At 45.3% G+C, this 21487-nt stretch overlaps 1 protein-coding gene across 3 annotated transcripts in view; it reads left to right on the top strand.

The window, feature by feature from the left end:
* Positions 1–21487, top strand: part of nlrc5 (NLR family, CARD domain containing 5) — a 258886-nt gene that overhangs the window by 174022 nt on the left and 63377 nt on the right. For all 3 annotated transcript variants that reach the window (XM_063066746.1, XM_063066749.1, XM_063066748.1), the window contains exons 31-36: positions 2441–2503; positions 3546–3629; positions 9541–9624; positions 11923–12006; positions 13783–13869; positions 16825–16884. In XM_063066746.1, the coding sequence (XP_062922816.1) occupies positions 2441–2503; positions 3546–3629; positions 9541–9624; positions 11923–12006; positions 13783–13869; positions 16825–16884 (462 nt within the window). The remainder of the gene's footprint in view (positions 1–2440; positions 2504–3545; positions 3630–9540; positions 9625–11922; positions 12007–13782; positions 13870–16824; positions 16885–21487) is intronic.

The following is a 21487-nucleotide window of genomic DNA, read 5'->3' as shown; positions in this document are numbered from 1 at the left end:
TGTGTCACAGTTTTAGAAAGTTTGATCCCTTTAAAAAAAGTTTGACTTTTGCAGCAACAACCACAGTGATCTTGTATGCCAAAAGGAAATTCTAACTCAAGTCCCTTCCCCTCCTCCCATCCTCCCAGTCTTTAGCATGGAGGAGGCATTCAGATCCTTGTTCATAAAGGGTGGTCATAATGACTTCAACAGCTTACTTATTTCTTATGTATTCAGAAATCTTGAGAGTTTGTGGGGCTGGATAGGGTCAGTAGCTTTTCTTGGTGAAGAACTGTCAGTAAATTTTATTCTTGCACATTAAATTTCCCTGATGATGTTGGCTTTCTTTGGGATAAACCGAGCAAGCAGTTTGTTTTCTCTATGGATCTTACACTACATTAAATTAAGTATTCTTTTAAAAAAAGTTACTGAGGAAGAGAAAAAGAAAGTTTTCAGCAAAAAATGAAACATCTTCGATATTTGGAGCAAGGCAAAGCTCAACAGAACAGAAGAGGCAATCACTTCAGAAACAACTCATCATATTGAAGAAACAACTTTCCAGTCTCCAGCTGGAGAGCTCCCTTCTCAAGAGAGAGAAAAACAGTTTTGTTGAACACATCCCTGAATTAAATAAGCGAGTATTTTGATGTAGAATGCACTGTATATTGATTTTTCCATCATTTAAGTCTGCCCCATCACATAAAATCCACCCAGCAAAAAGTCCACCCTTTTTTGTCTGCAATAAAAGGTGCCACAGGATAGCATAGTGGTTAGTGTAAATTATTACAGCACCGGTCACCCAGGTTCAATTCCACCTCTATCTGTAAGGAGTTTGTAAATTCTCCCTGTGACCACATGGGTTTCTTCCGGGTGTTCCCATTTCCATCCACCATTCCAAAGGTGCAGATCTTTGTAGCAGGTTAATTGGTCACTTGGGTGTAACTGGGCAGCTCAGCTTCAGGGGCTGGAAGGACCTGTCACTGTGCTATATCTCTTTAAAAAAAACTTTTACTAATATTTGTTTCATTTAATTTTAATCTTCAGATGATCTTAAATCTATCTACAAGGAATATAGATGAAGTTGATTAGTGACTTATCCACCTGGTCCTGAGGCTCTCCCTATCATTTTTTGGCTACATAAAGAAAAGTAGCCACATTCCCGACCCCAGTTGGAGTCCACACCAGTTTCTGTACCGAGCTTCATCACAGGCAGATATTACCAGAGATATGGATAAAAGGATGTGCTCAATGCATCTTTGAAAAAAATACAACATTCTCACTCACTCAGGGAATCTCTGGTCCATAATCGCTCAAAATGGAGAAGGGGCATTTAGACTGGTACTGAGAACATCAAGTTGTGCCTCAGGACCACACAGAGGACTTTGTGTAGAAGGGGAATGAAATGAACTGTCACACAAGCTAGCTACCCTGTCACTGCAGTGACGACCACCTTCCCATCTGTGGGAGGGTGGGGTTCCCATATTGGCTCATTAGCCACCTCAGAACCCAAAAAACTAGAGTGGAAGAAAGTCAACCTCAATCCTACGATGGGAAGTTGGACTATCACAAATTAAAATTGAAAGTTGTGTAAATACACAGCAGTTCAGTTAGTATTGGTCAGGAAAAAGGACAGTTTATGGTCTTTTTTTTTTGAGAAGCTGGTTTCTGAGGGAAAGCTTCCCAAGAAACTTGCCTGTTATCAGGCATTGTGCACTGTGATAAAATGGTTTTCCATTCATCACTTGAAAAATCTTAGAAGGCCAATCAAAATCTACTGATGCTTTTATTTCTTCTACATGTCAGTGAATCCTGAAGTTTGTTAATTATAGTTTGTTTGCCATGAAGCATTAACTGAAATTAGAAGGTTTTGAAATTCTATTGATATTATACAAGAAATATTGGAGAACATTTATTGCGTGAAATCATTGTACGGACTGCAGTGCATTGTGGCAGTAAATTGATCATATAGCGATCCAGGCTTTACAAATCACAAAGCCAGGTGATACGTTGTGGTAAAAAGAGACTTGTGAAGGAGGAGAGAGTAAAGAAACACACAGCAAAGTTGCTGGTGAACGCAGCAGGCCAGGCAGCATCTCTAGGAAGAGGTGCAGTCGACGTTTCAGGCTGAGACCCTTCGTCGACTGCACCTCTTCCTAGAGATGCTGCCTGGCCTGCTGCGTTCACCAGCAACTTTGATGTGTGTTGCTTGAATTTCCAGCATCTGCAGAATTCCTGTTGTTAGAGAGTAAAGAAGGTGTTTTAATCCATTAATAGCCCACCCACCATCTGCAATTTGGTGTTACATAAACCAGTAAAAAACAGGTAGTTACCAGTACCCTAGCCAGATCAAATTCTGTTGGAATCTTGGCTGCACCTACTTAAACTAAGCTTTTTTAAAATAACATGGTAAAGATTACCAATGTGAATGACATATGCTGTTTGTCTTCATTTTAATGTATAGTTTGGCATCAAATGGAAGATCATTTCTAAGATTTGCAAAGCAACGTGAGAAAAAGGCATGCAGGTGAGTAAACCGGTTGCTTTTAGAATATGACTAATAGTATTAACATCTGCTAGCTGGGATGTAACAAAGCTTGAAATTTCCAGTGAAACAGCGAGAGCAACTCTCAATTTGAGTTTCATTGTCTAAGACGCAACGAACTTGGAGATCACTTATGTAGGTACAGTGGCATATTTTTACAAAGGATGAGATGTATAATATTTAATGATTTGAAACTGGGCAGGTTTCAGTCACGGAATTACATGGCTGAAGATCATATGATTGTTTCCATCTTTCAAAACTTATGGCTCCAAAATTTGCATCTTTTCCACTGTGAAAAACATACCCACAGAACCTTGTAAAGAATGTAATATATTTTGATATTACTTTAACCGGCTGCATTAGGTTGCATTAAATTCAATTAATTTCATTCCAATTCATCCACTGATTTTTATGTATTAATAGAGGAAATGTTCCCCTTACTTAACATGAGTTCATAACCAAGAGCAATGTTTTTTAAAGTAATGAAAATATTAGCTTCATCATTTTCACTGCATCCATCTATGGTTGTTTATTAATTTGGTCTACAGCACATGAATTCTCAGTTCCCTGGTTAGCTTCTTACATTTTTTTTGCCTGCCTTCCATTCATTCTTGTTGGTTCCTTATTCTATTTGATTATTCTGCTGAATTCTCTTTGTAGCTTGATTGTTAGTTAGTATCCTGTAGTGTGAGTCATATCTTTCAATCATTGGTAAAGTTTTATATTTATTGGAGGGAGCAATGAATGTGAAACATTTGCTGATAATCTTGATGTGAATTACTTGTCTTTATTCTAAGGACAAAAGATGCTGGAGCTACTCAGCAGGTCAGGCAACATAAAGAGAAACAAAATCAGTATTTCAGATTGAAGCAAAGTTGTTGATCTGAATTTTTTTTTCTGTTGCTCCTTCTGCGACGCTGCCTGACCTTCTGTGTATTTACAGTACCTTCTGATTTGTTTCAGGTTCACAGCATCTGCAGTTTGTTGACTTTTATATTTTTTCCTTGTCATTGGGTGTGTACAGGGTGAAGGAATGCCAACTGAAAAAGGAAGACCTGTCGGAGTTTTTCTCCATTGTTGAACAGAGCACCTATCTGACAGAGCTAACGTGAGTTCTTGGACCCCTGAAATCTTACATTGTTTTATGGTTTAGAAATATATCCTTGTGTATGAATTACCTTATCCTCGAAGAGGACAGTCCCCACAAGGAAGACAGCAGACCTTGATGGCAGATAGAGGTTTTTAATGACTGCTGATCTGCTGCACATTCTGACTCTAGATTCCTCGAGAAGGTAAGAGAAGCAGGAGTGAGATCCTTCTCATCTCGACCTCAAAAGTCTATCAGCCCCAGCCTCGGTAAAACAGCCAAAGCCCTCAGAAGTGGAGAATTACAAAGATTATTTTCTTATGATTTTGGTGCGTGTTTTAGTGATCTTGGGTGCTACAGAGGTTGAAAAGTAGTTGTCTAAAGTTTCTCACAAGCACCTTCTTGTATTTGACCACTTGTGATGCGCTGCTGGACAGTTTGTGCTGTAAGTCCTTGGTTCCTGCTGGTAGTTGCGTGACCATCGTTGGACCAGTTTTCTCGATAGTCTCTTGGAATGACACCAGCTTGCATTTATTGTTCCTGAAATGTGGTTAAAAGTGCTTCCTCATGCAGCCCACAGGAGAATTATTAGAAAATCTGCTCCAGAGAATAATGTGTATAGGTGACTTAAAGCGTCAAAAAGCTGGAAACCTAGAAATTCTAGACTGTGAATTTGTGTACAGTGTTAAGGAATTTCACCAAAATCCAAATTACATGTAGCTTTATGTTTTAGCTCTGAGCTCTCCCAGAGAAGCTGTTGAATGCATGTGGTAGCAGCAACTATGCGAACATATGAAGTCACTACCCGTGAGGGGAAAAGAAAACTGATCTGATCAAACAGTTATAATTAGCATGGGGCTCTCACACACTGAAACCATTCTTAACTGAGTTTCGGTTAAAGGGGTTTCCCTTTGACCTGAGGGGACAGTCCAGAGTGTCCACGTTCTTCTATCCAACCACTTGCTGCTGATATTCTGAGGCTTTCTAATGGCCTCCCTGACTACCAGCCAGTCCCGGTAACCTGGACAGGTGAGACTGGCCCAGATGCATAGCCTGATCCATTCCTCTCCCATTAATCCAGGCTTGACCTCCTGTTCAGTCTCCTCCCGGCAAAGCACCCTGACCCTAGTCCAGCCCTCAATTCCCTCAGGCCGCACATTGTCAGGAATAGAATCTCAGCTGAAAACCAGAGGAGATGCGGGATTTGGAAACATTTTCTCAACACCCTCTTGACAAATTATATTAACCTTTACCGTGCACTAATCTACCCACAATGTGAAGTGTTTACACAATAGACTCTGCAGATACTGGAAATTCATAAGACCATGAGACATAGGAGCAGAATTAGGCCATTCAGCCCATCGAGTCCACTCCACCATCATTTAACCCTATACACCTGCCCTCTCACCATATCCTTTGATGCCCTGACTGATCAGAAAACGATCAACTTCCGTCTTAAATATACCAATGGACTAGCCTCCACCACAGTCTGTAGCGGAGGATTCCACAGATTCACTACTCTTTGGCAAAAAAATATTCCTTATCTCTGATCTAAAAGGTCACCCTTCAATTTTGAGGCTGTCCCTTCTAGTTGTGGATACCCCTACCATAGGAAATATTCTCTCCACAACCACCCTACCTAGCCTTTCAACATTCAGTAGGTTTCAACGAGATCCCCACGTATTTTTGTAAATTCCGGTGAGTCCAGGCCCAAAGCTGCCAAACGCTTCTCATATGCCAACCCCTTCATTCCCAGAGTCATCCTCGTGAACTCTGGACTCTGCCCCGCATCCAGCGAGATGCTAGGAGGTGCCGCACAATGAAGACGAGGGAATCATCCACAAAGTAGGGAGGAGGGTGAGTTGGAGTGACTGGTGGTAACCGGCCTGAGCTGGGAAACATGGAACACTGTGTGGATCTTCATTGATACTGGTAGAAACTATCTGCATGAGACCTTGGTGATAGCCATTTCCACTATGAACAGTCTCACATAGTGTGGGGCCAACTTGCGGCTCTTGAATTTGAGGGGAAGATCCCTTGATGCTAGCCAGACCTTCTTTCCTGGGCTTGAAGGACCTCACATGTTGGCGGAAGTGATCAGCCTTCTGGACATGTTGTTTCAAGCATGTATGAAGGAAATCCTGGCTTGTCTCCATGTGAGCTTGTAGCGTTGGATCAACTGTTCAGCAGCAGGAATTCCCAGGTCAATCTCTTGGTCAGGGAAGAGTGGTGGCTGGAATTTCTTCTGGCATTCAAAGGGGGACATGCCAGTGGAGAACAACTGGAGGTTATTTTGGGCGATCTCTTCCCAAACCAATTAGGAGCTCCAGGACACGGGGTTGGAAGAGGCAAGGCAGCTCAGGGTTATCTCCAGCTCCTGATTCACTCTCTCAGGCTGACAATTAGATTGGGGTGGACACCAGACAAGAGGCCGGCCATGGCTCCCACAAGAGAACAGGGAGCCTTCCAAAAACAGGGTGGTCCTTGATCATACATGATGTCCTGGGGGAAGCCTTGCAGCCTGATTACATGCTGAACCATGTGGGTGGCAGTCTCACAAGCTGACAGGAGCTTAGGGAGAGCAACGAAGTGGGCAGCCTTGGAGAATTGGTTGTGTTTCCATTGGACAAGGGTAGACCAGTGATGAAATCCACCAGGAGGTGGGACCAGGGGAGGTGAGGCAGACATAGCAGACCCTCAGGGCACTGGCATGATGTCTTGTTCTCAGCACAAGTAGAACAGGCAGAGATAAAGTTGTGGACATACTGGGACATAGATGGCCACCAAGAAGTTTCCTAGGTCCTTTGAATTCCCAGATGGCCAACCAGATGGGAGGAGTAGCCCCATTGCAGCACCTTGGAGCACACCATAACAGGGACAAACAGTCTATTGGGAGGTCCCCCACTGAGGTCTGGATCCAATTGCTGGGCAGCCCTCACCTCTGCCTCTTTTCCCCAAATCATCGACACGAACGAGGAAGGTTGGTGTCAGGATCGGCATCGTCCTCAGACCTGTCGAACTGCTGGGAGAGAGCTTCAGTCTTAGTATTCTTGCTGCGGGGATGATAGGTGAGAGTCAAATTAACCAGGTGAAGAAGAGAGGTCAACAGGCTGGGGGGGAGTTGAGACTGTTAGTGTCCCAAGTGTAGGAGAGGCTCTTGTGATCGGTCCAAACCAAAAAGGAATGCTCTTCCCCCTCTGGCCAGTGTCGCCATTCTACCAGGGCCTGCTTGACAACCAGCGGTTCTCAGTTCCCAGCACTGTAGTTACTCTCCGCAGGAGTCAAGTGACGGGAAAGAAAGCCACAAGAGTGTAGCCGGCTATCCAGTGAAGAGCGCTGAGAAAGTACATCTCCAATGCTGACATCGGATGTGTCCGCCTTGTCGATGAATGGCCGGGATTGGTCTAGGTGTTGCAACACTGGAAGTGGTGAAGCATCGCTTTAGTTCCGGGAATGCTTGGTTTGCTTCGTTTGTCCAGTGGAAACCTGCAGCGGTCTTCCTGGTGAGTGCATTCATGCAGGCCACGACTGAGCTGAAACTTCAGATGGAGTGACGATAAAAATTCGCAAACCCCATGAAGCACTGCGCCTGTTTGACTATAGATGGTTTGGGCCTCTCTGTGACTGCGTGAACTTAATGTGGGTCCATTTGAACACTGGAAGAAGTGAGTGTATATAGCCCAAAAACCACACCTGGTCTGTATGGAACTCACACTATTTAGTGTGCATGAAGGATGGCAAGCTCCATCCCTGCGTCCCTGCATTGTCGGCCCCCAAACAATATCACTGTGAAGAGCCTATGGTTCCCTATGGTTGCCTTCCAGCACAAGTTGGGGGGCTTTGGTGGAAAGGTCGATCTGCCCAGTGCCCAGAGGTCGTCCATCCAGGGTTCATCTTTTCTCTCAATTTCTGAGTCAGAATTCTCCACCTTCGAGCCAGAGGGATGTCCATGAGTTCCCTGGCTGCACTGGAGTTGATAAATCCCTTATGTTCATGACTACAAGAACACCACGATAAGGAAGCTGGGAGCATAACACAATTAGGAGAAGTCGATTGTAGGGAGAACTGACCTGTGTGGACTCACCTCCCTCCTGATGGGTATCCTCTTTTATTGGACACCAAAAACATAGCTGGCCGGAGATGTCCTGGATCGCCACAATAGAGGCAGGTACCTGTGTCCTGCACTGATGAGATTCCTCCTGAGATAGGTGCATATGTCCCCCACTTGCACAAGCTCCCCCGTGGACTGGGTGCTGTGTGATGAGGGAGGGGCTGAAGATAGATGGTGGTCCAAAGTGTAAGAAGCTCAAGGCATGCTTTTCCGGCGCCAGTCGTTTACCTGATCGTCAACTCACATGGCCAAATTAATCAGGTCGCCTAAATCATTCTGCTTGTCACGGACAGTGATCTCATGTTGGACCTTTATGTTCAGCCTGCGCTGGAAGGCAGTGATGAGGGATCTCTCATTCCATTCAGTCTCTATCGCAAGGGCGTGGAATTTAACTATACGTTTCCTCACCGTCCCTCTGCCTTGGTGCAGATCCGGGAGTCGGTGGGCAGTCTCCTGACCCCGTAGTGGAAGGCCAAAATCTCTCCCTCACTCAGCAGCAACGTGTTGAGATGACTGGGCTGTGGAGGAAACCTTGCTCCCATAGAGCATTGAACAAGCTGAGTGGAGGTCCATCCAGGAGACCGCTCTGAGATGGATCTCATCTATGTGACGGACAGGTATCGCATTTGGACTGAGAACAGTGACTGGTGGCGTTTTGCTTGCACCAACTAATTATTTAGGGATCAGCTTCATTCACCTGTATTAGGAACTTGCTGAGGTGTGTTGGTGTGTCATGCGACCAAAAACAGCAACAACATTCAATAATTATAAAGAATTATATAAAATAAAGTTTAGAGATTAAAGTATGGATATGGAATAACATATGCATATATACATTAATAATAGCATGTATATACAATGTAAAGAGCATCATAAAAAGTGGTTTAAAGTATTTACTGTGCAGTGACAGGGGTAATAGCCAGAGAGGGGTTAGGGTGGGCTAACTAACAAAGCCTTTTTCAAACATGAAAGAGTGTAAATAAATTAAATATAAGTGACAGGACTACAACAGTATGAAGATTATGAAAAATACTCTTAATGTGTATACATAACCATAGTTAGTCATCGTTAGCAACAAAAGTCACAGGTCAAGTGTTATCTTTAAAGCTAACACTTTAAATTCGCCATGGGATCTCCCTTGGTTACAATAGTCAATAAATCCCACCCATTCAGGAGTTTAAACGCAAACAACAGGAATTCTGCAGATGCTGGAAATTCAAGCAATATACATCAAAGTTGCTGGTGAACGCAGCAGGCCAAGCAGCATCTGTAGGAAGAGGTGCAGTCGACGTTTCAGGCCGAGACCCTTCGTCAGGACCCATTCAGGAGTTTATTGCATCTCATTTCTTTTTGCAGTCATTGGGATCAAGGGAGTTAATGTGATAGGCAAGATTCTGAGTTTCATTGCCCATTTTGCATTCATTCACCCTAGCACCTACCTACCTCTGCTGTAAGATTTAATGCCTTATGTTCTTCAAACATCATTGTTGTATCATTACCTTCGAACCGAAAATCCTATGTTATCTTGTCTATGGAATTTATAAGCTAGACAACAGAGCTTCACTGTACACTGATTCCAAGAACAGAACACTTTTCTCTACTGTTGCAATCTAACCTGTGCTCTGTGTAAGAAGTCGACTTCCTGTCGTGTACACCACATTATTGTGCCTGTCGTTTGCAGAGTTTGCACAGTTGCAGCAAAGGTATTGTTGCTTCTCCTACACTTTATCTTTGTGGCTGGTGAATGATGAAAGTTGTGTCTCATGCACAGAAAAATAATTGTTTGAAAAGAGATGCTGAATTGTTACCTTTTAATCGTAGGCTCACTAACAACATAATGGGGGATGAAGACGTGAGAAGTCTGGTGAAGGTTGTGAATGGTCTCAAACATCTGGAAGAGCTCAAGTGAGTGGTCACACACAGCACAACCCCTGCAAGGACAACTTCAAACTTGACCCAATCACATCAATATGAGCTAAGGAACTTTATAAAAAGTAAACACTTCAATAACCCACAACTTAAAATTAACCAGTCATTAGGGATTTTAAATCTTTGGAAAATAATATTTTAAACTATTAGCTCCCTCTTACAGCATGGAAACAGGCCTTTCGGTCCAATTGGTTCGTGCTGACCAAGGTTCCCATTTAATCTAGTCCACTTGACCATGATTGGTTCATATTGCTTCTAAGTCTTTCCTATCCAAGTACCTTTCAAACATTGTTTTAATGTGCTTGCCCCAACAACTTCCTCTGGCAGCTCATTCAAAGTCAAAGTAAAATTTATTATCAGAGTACATGCATGTCACCATCTACAACCCTGAGTTTCTTTCCCAGTGGGCACACTTAGCAAATCTACAGAACAGTAAACGCAGATATAAATAAATAGCAATACATAATGAGCATGAAATAACAAGATAGAAGAGTCTTTAAATGAGGGCAGCTATCCCCTTTTGTTCAAGAGCCTGATGGTTGAGGGGTAGTAACTGCTCTTGAACCTGGTGCTGTGAGTCCAGAGACACTGTACCAACCACCCTCTGAGTGAAAAAGCTGCCCCTCAGGTTCCTACTAAACACCTCTCCTCTCTCGTTAAACCTGTGCCTTATGTTTCTTCCTTCCCCAACCCTGGGGAAAAGACGCGGTGGCACTTGGTGCAGATTCATGTTTAGTTCTTGAGCTGTGCTTTTTAACTATGTGAATATGATTGTGTTAATAGTATCTTGTGTGCTGTATGAGGTATATGTACTGTGTTTTGCACCCCGGTCCCAGAGGAACGATGTTTCTTTTATCTGTATACATGTGTATGGTTGAATGACAATAAACTTGAACCTGACCTTAAGCGTGCTGCCCAGTAGCAAGCCCCTGACAGCAGCTTCTGGCTTTCTACACTTCACATTCAGATTTATTTATCACATGAATGTGGACTCATACTGTCAGTTTCCCTGCCAGTTTTCTACAACATCGGTGTACGTAAAGCCACAGATAAATCTTGATGGGATCAGTGTGCTAAACACTGAGATTACAATTTGTTGATGTTGAATCTTAGAGATTAATTTTAAAGTTGTGAAGTGCAAAAACAGCTAGGTCATGCAATTCTGGTGACTAATCAATGTGTGCTCCTACTACAATAAAAAAAAATCAAAGTGCCAGAGATAGACGGCAGGTCAGGCAGCACCTGTGGAGAAAGAAGCACAATGAATATTTTGGACTGATGATTTGGCATTTGGTCCTCACTCTTCTGATAAAATGTAATTGACCTGAAATTTTAATTATTTCTCTTGCACGACAGATCCAGGCTGGCCTGCTGAGTATTTTCAGCACATTTGGCAATCACTTCACATTTACAGTACTGTGCAAAAGTCTAGACACATATATATAGCAAGGGTGCTTAAGACTTTTGCACAGTCCTGTATTTGTCAACATGGAGAGGAGGGCAAGTTTGTAAATCTGGCGGGAGAAAAGGATATACAGAATGGTGAGGGTGGAGTGCTGTGGAAAGATGGTGGGACAGATGGCAGCGAAGGAGTGCCCGGGGAAGGGGGTGGCATGGGTGCAGGCACACCCAGCCCTGAGACACCAGGCAAGGTCATTTGATTACAAACAATTGGTTTATTGACCATTATAGAATGTTTCTCTGGTGTTTCCCTCTCTCTGCCACTTATCCCAACCATGATTCCTCTCTCCCAGACCCCTTCCCACTCCCAGTCTGAAATCCCATATCAGAATCAGGTTTATCATCACTCACATATGCCATGAAATTAGGTTTTTTTATGACAATTCTACAGTGCAATAAATTAAATTACTACAGTACTGTGCAAAAGTCTTGGGCAGATATACATATCATAGGGTGCCTAAGATTTTTGCAAGTACTCTACATTATCTGCAATTGTTTGTTTTTCAATTCCTACTGCGACTCCATTCGGAAACCAGCAGAAATTACGGGGACACAACGTTGTCCGACTATCTTCAGCTATTTACGATATGCTTTCTGCTGGCTTCCTGTTGAAGGGAATCAGATGGGATTTCAGAGCTGGTACAGTCTGTTTCAGATTTCATGATATGTTGCTGTATCCTTCCGAAAAAATATCATGATACATGATTGAAACACAGTTCAGTGCGGAATGCGGAGATAAGCTGTGGGACAAGTTGTTATTGTCCGACTTATGTCAAAATGCAGAATTTAGAATTTTACTGTTTTATTTTCCAGTCTACAGAAGAATGGGATTTCTCTTGCTGCTTTTGAAAACCTTTGTGTGGCACTGAATTATTATCGTAAAACATTAACAGTAAGGTATGTTTGTTACTGGCTTGGGGCAAAGGAAGAGCGTTGCCAGAGTTCTTTATTTTCACGTTTTTTTTTATCTGCATTGGCAGAGACACTCCAACACCCCTACTGGTCCATCTCATCCTTACACAACAATTTTCTGGACTTCCTCTCTGCCTCCGTCTATGTCGGTTTGTCTGTCTCTCTCTCTATCTACAATGCCTATAAAAAGTACCCACCTCCTTTGGAAGTTTTCATCTTTTATTGTTTTACAACATTGAATCACAGTGGATTTAATTTTGCCTTTTTTTTTGACACTGATCAATAGAAAAAGACTCTTTCGTATCAAAGTGAAAACAGATCTCTACAAAGTGATCTAAATTAATTACAAATATAAAACATAAAATAATTGATTGCATTAATATTCACCCCTTTAATATGACACACCAAATCATTACTGGTACAGCCAATTGATTTTAGAAATCATGTATTTAGTTAAATGGAGATCACCATGTGCAGTCAAGCTGATTGTAGTAAAAATATACCTGTAGCTGGAATGTTCAACTGCTGGTGAGTCAGTATCTCAGCAAAAACTACACCATGAAGACAAAAGAACAACCTTGTGAAAAGGTTATTGAAAAGCACAAGTCAGGAGATGGATACAAGAACATTTCCAAGTAACTGAATATCTCTTGGATATTGGATACTGGATATAAGTTGATCATCAAGAAATGGAATAAATGTGGCACAGCGGTAAATCTGCCGAGAGCTGGCAGTCTTCAAAAACAGAGTGACCGTGTAAAATGTGACTAGAGAGGGAGGCCACCAAGAGACCTATGACAACTCTGGAGGAGTTACAAGCTTCAGTGGTCGAGATAGGACAACTGCTGTCCGGATACTTCACAGGTTGCAGCATTGTGGGAGAGTGGCAAAAGGAAAGTCACTGCTGAAAAAAACCACATGAAGTTTCAGCTAGACTTTGCTAGAAGGCACGTGGGAGTCAATGAAATCAGCTGGAAGATGGTTCTATGGTCTGATGAAAACAAAATTGAGCTTTTGGCCATCAGACTAAGCGCTGTGTTTGGCATAAGCCAAACACCACACATCATCAAAAACATACCACCCCTGCCATGAAGCTTGATGGTGGCTACATCATGCTGTGGGGATGCTTCACTGCAGCAGGCCCTGGAAGGTTTGTGAAGGTAGAGGGTAAAATGAATGCAGCAAAATACAGGGAAATCCTGGAGGAAAACCTGATGCAATCTGCAAGAGAACTGCGACTTGGGAGAAGATTTGTTTTCCAGCAGGACATTGACCCCAAGCATAAAAGCCAGAGCTACACAGAAATGGCTTAAAACAACAAAGTCAATGTCCTGGAGTGGCCAAGTCAGAGTCCATATCTCAATCCAATTGAGAATTTGCAGCTGGACTTCAAAAGGGCTGTTCATTCACGATCCCCATGCAATCTGACAGGGCTTGAGCAGTTTTATAAAGAAGAATGGGGAAAAATTAGTGTCCAAAGGTGAAAATCCCTCTCTCTCTCCCCTTCTCTCCACCCCTCTCTCCTCCCCTCTCCACCCCTTTCCCCCTCTTCCCCCTTCCCTCTCTTCCCCCCCCTTTCCAACATAGACATTATCGAGGGAATCCTTTTTGACCCTTTATCCTCTTTTGTACACTAGCACATTTCAACAATGGGGGACTGAAGGGCTTCAGAATTGACCCTAAGATTGTTGCTGACAGAATTCCGAGTGTTTTAAAACTGAAAGCAGATGCTGGCAGTGTTGTCTCTGGTTTCTGTTTCAGGTTTGAAGAGCTATGGATACATGGTGCAGATTCTGCTAACCTTGTTGTGAAGTGTGTCGAAACCTGCCTGAATATTGTGGAAATTAGGTTAGAACTTTACTCTTTATCGGATTGGTGGTTTATTTTTACCATTCTTTATTGTTCAAGCTTGATGTAAGTAATATTGGAAAACTACTTTGATGTAGATGTAGACTGAACTAGGGTCAAGTGATTGGCTTGTTCCCCATGTAACTTCAGCTTGTCTCAGTAAAGCTAATGAATGTAAAGTTAGGTTGGATTTAATGTGGCCTTTACAGAAAAATGGCAAGCAGGAATAACCCAGATGCTCCATGGTATTCCCTCATACTCACGTTCCCTGGATTATTTTGATTGGATCCACACAATCACTGACATAGGACACATAGATTGGCAGAACATTCATGAAGACAGCTCATTTGGTAAAAACACAGACCTAGCAGTTCAGTAAGATTACCTTTTCTTGAGATTACTTATAGCAGTATTAATTTATTTCCAAGAGGGTTAAAGATTTAAAGGAGATGTGAGCTGGCTCGGCCATCTAGCCTATCAGGAAGGCATAATTTTCAAGCTGCTGTTGGATAATAGTTGAGAATGTTATGTACACCTGCAGTTGAACAGCAGCACCTAAGCTTCGTTTCATGTCTGAGGCATTTGAGGTTTCTCTAGTGCTCTGTGGAAGCATGTGGTCAAGGGGAAGGGAAAAGCAAAATCATGTCAGCTCTCAACTACATGTAGTGCCAGAAGTAATTTTTGTTAAACCCTGAGAGTGCCTTGATGTGGTCTGTGTATCTCTGATCCACCGCAATACCAGCCTGTGTTCAGCTGTGTGTGCTGAAGCATCGGGTATTTGCAGATGTTGGTGTTCGATCTTTCTTTTGGCTTACTCGGAAGTGTGACAATGAGGAGTCCATTTGGCCAGGACCTTTAGTTCAGGATTTGGCCATTGAATGAAGGAATGAGTGAAATTTATTTCAGTCAGTACAAACATAAGAGGGCCAAGTGCTACATCACTAGGTTTGATTGCAGCTGAGATGAACCTCAGTTCGCCTCGCCTGGCCCAGCTCCATATCCCTTATTACCCCTCACTCTCAATGATGTATCGACTCCTTTCATGAAATCTAAGAGGAGATTTACAAGGATGTTGCCTGGATTGGAGATCATGCCATAGGAGAATAGGTTGAGTGAACTTGGCCATTTCTCCGTGGAGTGACAGGGGATGAGAGGTGACCTGATAGAAGTGTATAAGATGATGAGAGGCATTGATCGTGTGGATAGTCAGAGGTTATTTCCCAGGGCTGAACAGGCTAACACGAAGGGGTATAGTTTTAAGATGCTTGGAAGTAGATACAAGGGGGAGATCAGAGGTAAGTTTTTTTTACACAGAGAGTGGTGGGTGTGTGGACTGCACTGCCAGCGACAGTGGTACAGGTGGATACAATAGGGTCTTTAAAGAGACACTTAGATAGGTACATGGAGCTTAGAAAAATAGGGGGCTATGCGGTAGGGAAATTCTAGGCAGTTTCTGGAGTAGGTTACATGGTCGGCACATCATGGGCTTGTAATGTGCTGTAGATTTCTATGTCCTATGCTGCCCCAAAAGTCGATCTTTTACAGAGTTATTCATCACAGAAATGGGCCTCATACATCCACAATGGCCTCTGTGCCCATCAATGTTAATTCCATTTACCTACGAAAGGATCATATCCTTCTGTGCCGTACCTATTTAAATGTCTGTTTGAAGGCCATTTAAATGTAATATTTGTATCTGATTCTGCTGCCCCCTCTGGCAGTGAGTTCCAGATATCAACTACTCTCTCCATAAAAAGATCTTACCCCTCGTGTCCCCTTTAAAACTCCCCCTCACCTTTAACCTATGCCCCCTTTGTTTTGATAGCTCTACCATGGGAAGCAGGTCCTGACTATCTACCCTAGCTCTACCTCTCATGATATTATGTATCTTCATCAGACTGCCCCGCAGCCTCCTTTGCTGCAGGGAAAACAAGTCCAGCTTTTGCACTCTTTCTGCATAACTAATACATGCTAGTCCAGGGAACTGGGAGAGAGAATTCCAGTTTTTTGCTTCTCTGAAGTGTTTCCTAACTTAAGAGTGTTAGATTCAGAAGTAGGAGTAGTCTATTTGGTGTTCTGTGGCTGCTCCACGAGTCAATAATATCACAGTTGATCTTTTATCTCAGCACCACTTTCCTGCACTAATCCCATAACCTTTAATATTTAGAAGTCTGTGAATTGCTGACTTGAATATTCTCAATGACTGTGCCTCAACAGCCCAACAAGATGTGCATTCCAAGCCTTCAGTGCCTTTCAGATGAAGAAAGTTCTATTCATCCCAATGTTATCCACCAGTTTTAGACACTTGGGCAAGGGAAATCCCAGCTCCTTATCCTGACATGCCTCGTTCAAATTTTAGATCCTTCAAAGAGATCATCTAAACTCAAGAAGAATGGTAGCTCAGTTCGCCCAATCTCTTCTCATTGCTCAAATCCCCATCCCAAGAGTCAGTCTAGTGACCCTTTGCTGCACTCACTCTCTCACAGTTATTTGAAAGCCCAAACTCCCTTGTTCTCTTGTTCAGCCTGACAGCAAGGAACCATCATCTCTTTGTCAACAACACTAAATTCGTCTACTATATGATCCACCTTGATGAAAGACACATTTCTCTAAACCCACCACAATAAAGCCCACATTTATGAACCTGGATGTTCTCATAATTCATCCTCCTTGCCTTTGGTATCTATCTGCTCCTGGACACTCAGCTAGACAGGAATCAAAATGTTTCCAGCTGACATCTAGTGACACCTTCTTGCTCTACCAGTGGTAGGGAAGTCAGATACTGCAGCACTGTTGTGTAAATGGGTGCAGAGAAGACTGAAGGTCAAATCATTGGAAGAGGTTTTTCCGCAGATTCTGTCTTATTTATTGTCAAAAATCTTTGCTTGCTGTTCTGTTTGAGAAACTGCAGATTGTTTGACTGATTAGATTGACCAATAAAAATGTACTTTTCAGGATAAAGGCAAACCAAGCTTTAATAAGGCTAATGGACCGTGATTGCCGAACTTCTGATAGGTACGTCAATCTCAGATGTCATTAAAATCGGCAAGGGCAATGGCCAACAGGCAGGATGGCAGAGCTGAGACCACGATCAGACTACCCGTAGCTTAATCAAATAACAGGGAAGGTTCAGGGAGCTCAAAGATCCTGACCTGATCTTCTTTCCTATGTTCATCTGTCTGGTTCTATTCTTAGTGTCAATTCTTCCCACTGAAGCTGATATTGGCTGCTCCAAAACAGGGTCAGGCAATATCTCACTTTGTCCTGATGAAGGGTCCCGGCCTGAAACATTGAATGTCTATTCTTCTCCATAGGTGCTGTCTGACCTGCTAAGTTCCTCCAGCATCAAGTGTTTATTACTCTGGATTTGCAACTTCTGCAGAATTTCATATGTTTATGATGACTTTGTTAATGCTGGAGTACTGGCTGTTGCTGTTTGAAAGGACTGCGACCTGCTGAGTGCTTTAGGCAGCCGTACTCCAGACAGGGACCATGCCTCTTCACCTGGGACATCTCATATTTCACACTCACTCCAATTGCCCCCACATGCCCCCTTGCCTTTGTCAACTTCCATCCCAGCGTCTCAGTGACTGCTATTGTTATCCTGCCCTGTACTGATCCCATGGTGTCCGTGGGCTGTGCTTCCATGAAAATGAGAAGCGTTTGGGAGCAAAGACAAAATGCTGGAGGGATTTTCCTGATGAAAGCAACAGGGATATATCCTTAACACAAGAGATTCCGAAGATGCTAGAAATCCAGAGCAACACACACAAAATACTGGAGGAACTCAGCTGGTCAGGGAGTGTCTTTGGAGAGGAATAAATAGTCAGTGTTTCAGGCCAAGACCCTTCATCAACTGGAGAGGATGGGGGGAGAGTAAGAAGTTGGGAGGAGGGCGAGGAGTACAAGCTGGGAGTGATAGGTGGACCATGTGAGGGTGGAGGTGAGGTGAAGTGATGGGTGGAACATGTGAGAGTGAGGGTGAAGTGAAGTGATGGGTGGAAAATGTGAGAGTGGGGGTGAAGTGAAGTGATGGGTGGAACATGTGAGGGTGGGGATGAAGTGAAGTGATGGGTGGAACATTGAGGGTGGGGGTGAAGTGAAGCTGGGAAGTGATGGGTGGAACGTGAGGGTGGGGGTGAAGTGAAGCTGGGAAGTGATGGGTGGATCGTGAGGGTGGGGGTGAAATGAAGTGATGGGTGGAACGTGAGGGTGGGGGTGAAGTGAAGCTGGGAAGTGATGGGTGGAACATTGTGGGTGGGGGTGAAGTGAAGCTGGGAAGTGATGGGTGGAATGTCAGGGTGGGGGTGAAGTGAAGCTGGGAAGTGATGGGTGGATCGTGAGGGTGGGGGTGAAGTGAAGCTGAGAAGTGATGGGTGGATCGTGAGGGTGGGGGTGAAGTGAAGCTGGAAAGTGATGGGTGGAATGTGAGGGTGGGGGTGAAGTGAAGCTGGGAAGTGATGGGTGGAACGTGAGGGTGGGGGTGAAGTGAAGCGGGGAAGAGATGGGTGGAATGTGAGGGTGGGGGTGAAGTGAAGCTGGGAAGTGATGGGTGGAACGTGAGGGTGGGGGTGAAGTGAAGCTGGGAAGTGATGGGTGGATCGTGAGGGTGGGGGTGAAATGAAGTGATGGGTGGAACGTGAGGGTGGGGGTGAAGTGAAGCTGGGAAGTGATGGGTGGAACATTGTGGGTGGGGGTGAAGTGAAGCTGGGAAGTGATGGGTGGAACGTGAGGGTGGGGGTGAAGTGAAGCTGGGAAGTGATGGGTGGAACGTGAGGGTGGGGTGAAATGAAGCTGGGAAGTGATGGGTGGAATGTGAGGGTGGGGGTGAAGTGAAGCTGGGAAGTGATGGGTGGAACGTGAGGGTGGGGGTGAAATGAGAAGCTGGGAAGTGATGGGTGGAACGTGAGGGTGGAGATGAAGTGAAGCTGGGAAGTGATGGGTGGAACGTGAGGGTGGGGGTGAAGTGAAGTTGGGAAGTGAATGGTGGAATGTGAGGGTGGGGGTGAAGTGAAGCTGGGAAGTGATGGGTGGAATGTGAGGGTGGGGGTGAAGTGAAGCTGGGAAGTGATGGGTGGAACGTGAGGGTGGGGGGGAAATGAAGCTGGGAAGTGATGGGTGGAATGTGAGGGTGGGGGTGAAGTGAAGCTGGGAAGTGATGGGTGGAACGTGAGGGTGGGGGTGAAGTGAGAAGCTGGGAAGTGATGGGTGCATCGTGAGGGTGGGGGTGAAGTGAAGCTGGGAAGTGATGGGTGGAATGTGAGGGTGGGGGTGAAGTGAAGTGATGGGTGGAATGTGAGGGTGGGGGTGAAGTGAAGTGATGGGTGGAATGTGAGGGTGGGGGTGAAGTGAAGCTGGGAAGTGATAGGTGGAACGTGAGGGTGGGGGTGAAGTGAAGCTGGGAAGTGATGGGTGGATCGTGAGGGTGGGGGTGAAGTGAAGCTGGGAAGTGATGGGTGGAACGTGAGGGTGGGGGTGAAGTGAAGCTGGGAAGTGATGGGTGGAATGTGAGGGTGGGGGTGAAGTGAGAAGCTGGGAAGTGATGGGTGGAACCTGAGGGTGGGGGTGAAGTGAAGCTGGAAAGTGATGGGTGGAATGCGAGGGTGGGGGTGAAGTGAGAAGCTGGGAAGTGATGGGTGGAACGTGAGGGTGGGGGTGAAGTGAAGCTGGGAAGTGATGGGTGGATCGTGAGGGTGGGGGTGAAGTGAAGCTGGGAAGTGATGGGTAGAACATTGAGGGTGGGGGTGAAGTGAAGTGATGGTTGGAATGTGAGGGTGGGGGTGAAGTGAAGCTGGGAAGTGATGGGTGGAACGTGAGGGTGGGGGTGAAGTGAAGCTGGGAAGTGATGGGTGGATCGTGAGGGTGGGGTTGAAATGAAACTGGGAAGTGATGGGTGGAACGTGAGGGTGGGGGTGAAGTGAAGCTGGGAAGTGATGGGTGGAACGTGAGGGTGGGGGTGAAGTGAAGCTGGGAAGTGATGGGTGGAACGTGAGGGTGGGGGTGAAGTGAAGCTGGGAAGTGATGGGTGGAATGTGAGGGTGGGGGTGAAGTGAGAAGCTGGGAAGTGATGGGTGGATCGTGAGGGTGGGGGTGAAGTGAAGCTGGGAAGTGATGGGTGCATCGTGAGGGTGGGGGTGAAGTGAAGCTGGAAAGTGATGGGTGGAATGTGAGGGTGGGGGTGAAGTGAAGCTGGGGAGTGATGGGTGCATCATGAGGGTGGGGGTGAAGTGAAGCTGGGAAGTGATGGGTGGAACGTGAGGGTGGGGGTGAAGTGACAAGTTGGGAAGTGATGGGTGGAACGTGAGGGTGGGGGTGAAGTGAAGCTGGGAAGTGATGGGTGGAACATGTGAGGGTGGGGATGAAGTGAAGCTGGGAAGTGATGGGTGCATCGTGAGGGTGGGGGTGAAGTGAAGCTGGGAAGTGATGGGTGGAATGTGAGGGTGGGGGTGAAGTGACAAGTTGGGAAGTGATGGGTGGAACGTGAGGGTGGGGGTGAAGTGAAGCTGTGAAGTGATGGGTGGAACGTGAGGGTGGGGGTGAAGTGAAGCTGGGAAGTGATGGGTGGAATGTGAGGGTGGAGGTGAAGTGAAGCTGGGAAGTGATGGGTGGAACGTGAGGGTGGGGGTGAAGTGAAGCTGGGAAGTGATGGGTGGAACGTGAGGGTGGGGGTGAAGTGAAGCTGGGAAGTGATAGGTGGAACGTGAGGGTGGGGGTGAAGTGAAGCTGGGAAGTGATGGGTGGAACGTGAGGGTGTGGATGAAGTGAGAAGCTGGGAAGTGATAGGTTGAAGAAGGAGGACTCTGATAGGAAAGGACGGTGTAGCATGGGAGAAAGCAGGAAGGTGTTCCAGAGGGAGACAAGAGGCAAGTGAGGAGAAGAGGTAAGAGGGGAGTCAGGATGGGGGTATGAAATAGAGAGAAGGGGGAGGGGGAGAAATTACTGGAAGTTAGAGAATTGAACGTCCAATTTGTTGGAGAGTGTGGGAGTCTCTTTTCTGTAACGCTTTATATAAATGCCTGTGAAAGGCGCACAGTCTGTGTCTGATTGTTGTTGTTACCACTACAGTGCCATGGCCCACCAGCCCAAAAACAATGATGAGCATTTACAATTCACTTAGCTAATACAGCACAGAAAGAGGCCATTCAGCCCTGTAGGTGGAGTGACGAAAGGCTGTGCAGGTCGCACCTGAGTTCCGATTCAAACCCAGGCCCCTGGAGCAGTAAGGCAGCGCCGCTTCCTGCTGCAATACGGGGACTTCCTCCGCAGTACAGGGACTTCCTGCTGCAATACAGGGACTTCCTGCTGCAATACGGGGACTTCCTCCGCAATACGGGGACTTCCTGCTGCAATACAGGGACTTCCTGCTGCAATACGGGGACTTCCTCCGCAATACGGGGACTTGCTGCTGCAATACGGGGACTTCCTCCGCAGTACAGGGACCTCCTGCTGCAATACAGGGACTTCCTGCTGCAATACGGGGACTTCCTCTGCAGTACGGGGACTTCCTGCTGCAATATGGGGACTTCCTCTGCAGTACGGGGACTTCCTGCTGCAATACGGGGACTTCCTGCTACAATACAGGGACTTCCTCCGCAGTACAGGGACCTCCTGCTGCAAT

This window comes from Mobula hypostoma, chromosome 14 (assembly GCF_963921235.1).
Source record: "Mobula hypostoma chromosome 14, sMobHyp1.1, whole genome shotgun sequence".
Classification (NCBI taxonomy): domain Eukaryota; kingdom Metazoa; phylum Chordata; class Chondrichthyes; order Myliobatiformes; family Myliobatidae; genus Mobula; species Mobula hypostoma.
This window is presented reverse-complemented; position numbering and strand designations above follow the sequence as displayed.